This window comes from Erigeron canadensis, chromosome 4, assembly GCF_010389155.1.
Source record: "Erigeron canadensis isolate Cc75 chromosome 4, C_canadensis_v1, whole genome shotgun sequence".
Classification (NCBI taxonomy): Eukaryota; Viridiplantae; Streptophyta; class Magnoliopsida; order Asterales; family Asteraceae; genus Erigeron; species Erigeron canadensis.
In genome coordinates, this window is record NC_057764.1 from 30,278,222 (window position 1) to 30,287,101 (window position 8,880).

General features: G+C 33.9%; 1 protein-coding gene across 1 annotated transcript; it reads left to right on the top strand.

Moving 5' to 3' along the window:
- Positions 1-6,786: 6,786 nt before the first annotated feature.
- Positions 6,787-7,794, top strand: LOC122597374 (adenylate isopentenyltransferase-like). The gene has a single exon (XM_043769973.1). It carries the CDS (start codon positions 6,787-6,789, stop codon positions 7,792-7,794), a length of 1,008 nt encoding a protein of 335 aa, XP_043625908.1.
- Positions 7,795-8,880: the final 1,086 nt, after the last annotated feature.

The window sequence follows — 8,880 nt, forward strand, 5'->3', positions numbered from 1 at the left end:
GGGCCGTAAAAATGCGGCTTTTGGCCGTAAAAAAACCATGAAAAGTTGAGTAGATGTTTTAAAAGAATTATTAAGACTATTTTTTTTAAATGTATGTTATAATTATATTAATTTATTTTTTTTAAATGTATGTTATAATTATATTAATTTAGCATAACTAACAATAACATTTTCTTAAATAAAATAAAGTTAATTAGTATATATGTTCATGTGAAAAACAACACCAAAAGTGTGCATAGCAAGGAATGACTTAAAAAGATCCAATTTCTTGTGAAATGATTATAAACGAGATTGAATCCAGATGAGTAATACGAGTAATAATTAACAATAGCAATTAATTATTAAAACAATATATATATCTTATATGTAGTTTTACCTTTTGGAAGCTTAAAAAGCTTGGCTTGATGGAGCACATAACGGCAAATAGGACAACTTGAAGAACTAGGATTAGAGAAGAGCACTAGGGTAGGGTAGAAATCTATGTGACTAAGATCCGACTTCTTCTCCCATATTGCCTTGCTCAAGGATGTGAGTGTTGGTTTGATTAGGAGGAGTGGGCGCAACTTAGGTCACTCGATGCCACGAAGGCTTTGATATGACAGGAGAAGAGGTAGGTCGACGGAGGAGGAAGGAGATATAACCGAAGGCTCCAAAGGAGTTTCGTGGCAGAGGGAGTGGACGAGGAAGGTAAGGCATATGGGTATAGGTTTTGTAGACTTTTACTTAGACTTTGGTTCTTTGTAACTTCCGTAGTGGTTTTGGCTTAGGTAGAGGTAGGCCAAAATCGAGGGGGAGGTTACTCTAGGCTGCCCCAAACTGCTTTGTCTGTTGGAGGACATGACCGATGAGAGATTATGCGAGATTATTAAAGGACTAGGATTAGTTTTAGGGGATTGGGAGCATGTGAGATGAATAGGCTTAGTTTAGCTAGGCGGCTAAGTTAGTTTGTTTCATCGGTTGCTTTCCACCCGTTAGTTTCCTTGGACCGATCGGGCTCTAGAATTTCTTAGTTATTTCCTTTTATATGTATGTAGGCATGGTTAATATGTTCTAACACTTTTAAAACTGTCTACGTTCATTATGGTTGCTATTGTATGTGTATTGTTGATCTTATGCTTAAGTTATTTAGGTAGCTTGTGTTCTAGCTTTCCCTACTCTTAATATTATCGGGGATACCCAACAAACAGGTATACCGTCTTATGCTATTTTCGGACGACAGGTACGGTAGCTGAACTTTCTTCACCCTTCGTTTTTTATCTCTTTGTGCCCGGAGGTCCCTATTGGAAACAGTCTCTCTACCTTTGGCTAAAGGTAAGACTGTTTACATCTCACCTCCTCCATACCCCGACCAAGGATTGGTTTTTGTTGTTGTTGTAAAGCTTAAAAACTTATATTTGTGTAGTATACAATTCCATTTCCTTTTTTTTAGGTATGATGATAGATAATATAGGATCACCATAGCTGAGTTGGTTGACTTGAGCATAGGGCCGTTGCATAATTACTTTCTATGTTTCAACAATAATAGTCAAATTGTTTGACAGAATATAGTGATAAAGACGATATATGCACTTTATTTTATTATTCAAAGTAGATCGTGTAACTAGTGAAATAATGATGGATCATGATTTAGATTAGCAAAAGATAAATTCTGATGAACTCATCAAAGTAATATGTGCTGTGTTGTTAACCAAATCAGGTGTATTGATATTTCTTTTTAATATATAATTGGTAAAATTTATATGTCACGCCAGCCCGTAAAATTGTGTTTATAATATGTTTACAAACATGGCAATTCTCTAGTTCTAGAACTTATCAATATTACGAAAACCGTGTCCTTAACATGTGAACAAGAAGTCGGTACTCAGCAATTCGTAAAATAAACCACTAACTCCGTTGAAACTCCTATAAAACACATACTCCGTAGTTTATATTGACATTTTGATATTCTAAGATTATATTTTAAACGGAGTTGATATACTCACAATAAAAATTTACCATTTACAACAAGTACAGGTATTTACTGCACAATGTATAATTGTCTAAAACAGACAATTGTTATAGATGACACATTTGGGTTGTGAATATATTATTTTCTTTTTTCAAAATAATCTAACCGTTTAAAATGTGTAATTGAGTCGGTTGAAAATAATTTATATGGTCCAAACTGTTTGAAATGTTGGATAAAATCATAAAACAATCCACATACATCTTCGTTTTATGGTTGAGTTGATTCTATGGTTTGTTAGAAAGAAAGAAAAGATTATGGATCAAAATAAATCTTCATTACTTCCAAAGATAAGAGATTTCAACTTGGAGAATAATTCATTCAAAGATCTTGACAAATATATACTTTCCATATTTATAGCATAGAATTATATTATAAATAAGGATCAATTATATTCATTCAAGAATATCACAATTAATAACAAAATTTTCACAATATAGTCTTTTATTTTCCTCTCGTATCAAAGGCTGTATAAGCCTTATAGTCTTATGTTAATTTTTATATCTTTTATTTTCTATATCAATTGTTAACATGGTATCAAGATTTCGAGCAGCAGAACAATTTGGAGGAGTCGAATAAAGCATCTTGATAATTAATATCGAGGTGCTTTTGGTGGTGAGTTGCGGCCGAGCAAAGGAGGAGGTCACATTTAATACTAGGTGACAAGCAGCTTGAATTAACTAGAAGAAGCCGGGTTCTGAATTGAATCCGCAAGAAAAACAAAGCCCAACTTGAGGGTGAGTGTTATAAAAGTAAGAAATATACCTGTATTTTATTAGGGGGAGATATAGATATATAAAGAAGTGAAGGCGGTAGCGTCTATCATGTCTGGAGAAGGCGGTAGATACAACCAAAACTACCATGTCTGAAAAAGGCGGTAGTCCAAACCAAAATCTATCATGTCTAAAGAAGACGGTAGATCAAACCAAAGCTACCATGTCTAAAGGCGGCAGCTCAAATCAAAGTTACCATGTCCGAAGGCGGTATCTCACTAAATAAACTGTGAGACTACCATGTCTGAAGACGGTAGCTCCAAACCAAAATCTACCATGTCTGAAGAAGACGGTAATCCAAACCAAAAGCTACCATGTCTTAAGACGGCAACTCAAAAGAAACGACTGTCATGTCTAAAGGCGACAACTCAAATCAAAGTTACCATATCTAAAGAAGGCGGTAACCCAAACCAATAATACAATGTCTGTTGAAGACGGTATCTCAAATCAAAACTACCATATCTGAAGAAGGTGGTAGCTCAAATCAAAAACTACCATGTCTGAAGAAGGCGGTAGCTCAAATCAAAAGCTACCATGTCTGAAGAAGGCGGTAGATTAAACCAAAAGATAAAACCAATCCAAGTTGAATATTGAAAATCTTACTATTCAACTTGAGGGGGAGTTTTAGAAAGAAAGAAAAGATTTTGGATCAAAATAAATCTTCATCACTTCCAAAGATAAAAGATTTCAACTTGGAGAACAATTCATTCAAAGATCTCGGAAGTTATATACTTCCCATATTTATGGCATAGAATTATCGTATAAATAAGGATCAATTGTATTCATTCAAGAATATCCCAATTAATAACAAAATTTTCACAATGTAGCATTTTATTTCCCTCTCGTATCAAAGGTTGTATAAGCCTTACAGTCTTATGTTAATTCTTATATTTTCTATATCAATTGTTAACATGGTTGAGTTGATTTGTTGAATTTTCAAACATCCATTTAGGTTAGATTCCGCTTGAACAATTTTAACCCGTCAACCTTTCACAGTAAAACCATCAACCCGAATCTAAATTGATTGTGAGCCTGCTAATAAATTGATATGTTGTTCAGTGAAATTTTGTATAACTTTCTTGAAACTTTGTGATGAGAGCATTCGATTATCAACCGTACTTAAAGTATGCTTGAATTTTGGAATGTGGATTTTGAAATGGGTAATGGGTTTAAATATTTGGGCTGAAATTTTTTTTATATAGGTTATGTTTTGGAGGCAAAATCCATTCATAAACGCAAAAAGCCGAATTCCAAAAAAAAAAATAGCGTTTAATATTAATATATACTTTTTTTTTTCCGAACATTTATTAATCTATATATATACTAATACTGCAATATTTTAGAAGTAGAATTACAAATTAAGCAAGCGAAATACAGAATGTGAGTGGGGCCATGTGATTGTGTGGGGACAATGGGTAAATGAACCCACGCCCTCTGCCACATTGTGGCCTACCGGTGTTCCAAATTAACCAGCCAATTACGACTCAGGTGGGTAATGGCTCAACCCTGGTGCCACAATCGATTCACAGAGGCATGCCTTTGAAATGTTATTTTAAGTTTATAATCATTGATTTTGGAGAACTATTTTTTTATTTAATCACATATTCAATTCAATATGCTCGTCTTGTGCGTATGGAAATTTGTTCTGTTTTGTGACGTCTACATTAAAATGTTTAGCACTCATTGTAAAGGTTTATTAATGTATTATTATCATAGATGTAATATATAATGTTCAAAAAGAAGATGTAATATAATTTTGGATAATATATAGGAAGGTTAACTACTTGGTCAACGGTTCAAGATGTTTGAAAACTAAATTACAGATAATTCAATTAGGAGTAAGGGTACAGTCAGTAAATTTTATCGGTTTTTTCCATCGGCAAAATCAGCATGTTGGTTCCATTGCACCCCTCTTCCGGCTTAAATCAGCAAGTAGCATCGGTTATATATATCGGTTTTCTTTAGCGGATCCTTGTGTATGTTGGAAGCATGTTATGTAACCATTTTTTTTCTTGGTTGTAAAGTAAATTATTGCATCACGGGAAACCTAATTTTTTTTTAATAGAGGGTTTTCGATTTTGAGGCTAATATTATGTTTTTCTTGGCTTGCATTGCAAAAATCGATGTCGGAACAGACTTGCCGATGCTCCTAACGTACTACACCCTTTTTTGGCGAGATCTAAAACCGCTTTTTGAGGGGTTTTTTCATCGCCAGTCATGGTTGCTCACTTATCTGGCGACCCCTTTTTAAGGGTTTCCGGTTTACTTTTGTTGCTACTTACTTTTCCGGCCACCTTTTTTTAGAGGTTTCTGGCTCCTTTTTAGGGTTTCATGGTTGGCTATTGCTGCATGTTTTCCCGGCCATACCTTTTGGGGGGTTTTTGGTTTGAGTGGTGTTGCTGCTTATTCCAGTGATCCATTTTTTGAGGTTTTTGGTTTGACTGTCACTACTGTTTTTTCCGGCCACCCCTTTTTGGGGTTTCCGGTTTAACCATTGCCTGTATTCCGGTGACACGGTATCTAAAATGGATTTTTGAGTCCAGGTGCACCCGAACCTTCGTTTGGTGCAATGCATCCATTCTCCAAATTTAGATTGTAAAGTCTTTTAATGGTCTTTGTGATGTCTTTTAAGTCACATGACATATATATACTTATTGAAAAGATAAAGGAGAACTAAAACATAATATTTAGTGTCAAAAAATTATCAAATTTATTATTAAAAGAATTTTTTAGCGGGCTGTTGCGAATCCCTTATCCTTATTAATAAGGGTTTTTTCAGAAGGTTTTGAGTTTCATCCAAAACACACATGTAATTTAGGAGTAATAATAAAAGAATAAAATGAAATTCTGTTTTAAGAAAGTATAGTAGAAAGCAAGTATTCTAAACATAAGTAATTGATAAATTTATCTTTTTACTAACCATTATTAATTATTAATAAATATATAAATAAAATGATATTACTACGGATCAAATTACTCCTAACCACAATGTTTGGTACGATTTGATTTTTGATTGTGGTGATAAGTTTTCTAACCACTGTTTTTGGTTCGATTCGGTTTGATTTTTGTTTCCTCATCCTACTATTTCATCATCTGGCATAATATTTAACGGGGTTTTTTTTTTTTTGAAAGTTAAATTAATCTATCCAATGAACAAAACATTAGAAACTGTTTTATTGTCGTCATGAATATGAATACAAAATAACATAGGAGTATAGGACAAATACAACATATGGAAAAGTAAAACTTTGTATATGACTATGTGGGACTATATAAATCCCGCTACTCACCACTGAAAATTCTGATATTTCCCTCCCATCTCCATTTTTATTTCTCCGATCATCAGAAAAAACATACACACACACAAACACTCCCCCCTATTTCCATTCTTCAACAAATTCCACTATTTTGTCAAACCAAAGTCATAACATTATATTAAAATACACATTTTCAATTCAAACTAACATAAAAAGGACCACCCCTTCATTCCTTTCCTTCTTCATTCACAACATAAAACAGAGAGACTCAGGAGACAGAGTCATCTTTTTTTTCCTGCTAAATATCTCTATATATACACAAGGTATTCACATTTCAAAAAAACAGATACAAATATAAGTATATTTGTTGTTGTTATATGTAACAAACCCACAATTTTTCACTCTTAAACCCCAAAAACTCAAACAAACAATACCCTTCATTCCCTACAAAACTTCTCTCCCTCTTCTTCTCTCTCTATATCATGTTTTTTGTATGTACCTTATATGTATATGCAATACATATATATATAATGCTATTATTATTATGATTAAAACATAATATTAATAATAATAATTCCTAATAAAATTCCATATGAGACTACTTTTTTCAACAACAAGAACAAATTCCCTTCATCCTCATTTCAATTTATTTTCCTCTTTTTTCACCGTCTTTCAACCCAACCTTTTTTCTTCATCAAATAACACGTGGCACCACCTCCAACATCGTAATAATAACCTTAATCAAATCAAAATGGAACCCACCACAATCGCCATCGCCGCCGTCAACAACACACAACCCATTTCCTCCAATACCAACCGTCCCCGCCGGAAACGGAAAATCGTCGTCATTTTAGGCCCCACCGGCGCCGGGAAATCTCGTCTTTCTATCGATTTAGCTTCACGTTTTTTTGGAGAAATAATAAATTCCGATAAAATCCAAGTTTATTCGGGTCTAAATATTACTACTAATAAAATCACATTACAAGAACAAATGGGTATCCCACATCATCTTCTCGGGTCTATTGATCCGACCCGACCCGTTTTCACGCCTTCCGATTTCAGAAAACACGCTTTGGATATTATCTCCGATATCAAAGGTCGCCGGCGGCTACCCTTTATCGTTGGCGGGTCAAACTCATTAATCCACGCTCTTGTTTCAAAAAGATTCGACCCGAAAGTCGACATTTTCACACAACCCGACCCGGAACCAGACCCGGAGCTCCGGTACGATTGTTGTTTCATTTGGGTGGATGTTTGTTTACCGGTTTTAAACAGCTATTTATCAAAACGGGTCGATGAGATGTTGGATTCGGGTATGTTTGAAGAACTGACCGATTTTTTCGGGTCCGGCGATTACAAGAAAGTGAACCGGTCCGGTTTGGGTCAAGCAATTGGGGTTCCGGAATTTGCGGAGTATTTCGAAAAATATCCGTCGCGGCTCCAGAATGAGAAAATGGATACCGGGTTAGGATCCGACATAGGACATGACATTGAAATGGAAAGAATGTTGTTGTACAATGAGGCAGTAAGAAAAATTAAGGACAACACGTGTCAGCTAGCGAAGAAACAAGTGAGTAAGATCCTACGGCTGAGAGATATTGGATATGATTTAAAAAGAATTGATGCCACGGAAGCATTTAGGACGGCGTTGATGACGTCAGAGTGCGGTGGTGGTGGTGGAACAAGGCTGGCGGAAATATGGGAAAACCATGTTGTGGAACCAAGCATCAAGATTGTGATGCAATTCTTGGATGAGTAGGTTTTCCAGCTAATTCCAGCTTCTTCAACTTACAAATTTTTATTTCTTTTTTTTTTTTATTTATTTATTTAATTTTTGTTTTGAAATACATGTAAAAGGTTTTTCTTTTCATAATTTGGGCATGGGTTTAGTTAGGTTAGGCACTAGCTAGCGTCTTGGGTGGCTGACCCATGGAACCATCGCAAGGCCAATTTTGGATCAACAAAGTTAATACTTTCATATTTTGGATTGTTTCGAGGCCTTGATCTTTCTTCCAAGTGCTTTTGCAACGGTTCAATTTTTGGTTCTGATATAATTAATTTTCTTTAAATCAAAATTAAATTGAAAATTTCAGTTTTGGTTTCTCATGGGGTAAATAATACAGTAAACATGTTCAAAACTTATGATTATTTTTATTTTTTAATGTGTTCAACTTTCTATATATTAAAAATGTCGTCTGGACGAGACGTCCAATTGTAGCTTAATTTTTTAAAATAAAATTCCTTTGTTAATTTATCACTTTTTGCATTTCGTAAAAACAGTTATTTTTTCTTTTTATATTTAGAAGAATTAACATCTATCCGGTTACTATGATTAGTTCAAATTTGTAACCGTAAACGTGTTATCGTGTCATACATTGTTAACCTTAAGAAGATATTTTCAAAAAGGACAAGTTTAAAGAAAAGTTTACAAACTGACTTGTCAAACTTTTATATTGGGATGAACCAATCAAAACTATATTTCATGTTTTGATAAAAAAAAAAAAAAAAAAAAAGTAAAAAATTATAATCGGTATATGCTACAAAACATGAAGTACATACTCACATAGATATAATATAGTCATTATTCATCTTTATAAAACAAAATCATTTGATTTTACCTTTGACCTTGACCAATCTTCCAATGAATCAATATGTACATAATGAATGCATATTTTTTGTGATTTTACAATTCCTTCTACAATAAGAGAAGACACACACACACAAAAAAAGAAAAAAAAAAAAAATTAGGTTGCAAGCTAACAAGATATCGAATCAAATTATTCCTTGTGTAAATTGAGTTTGATTGTGCATAGATCACAACCGGTTTGTTAGGGCTTTTGGTTTT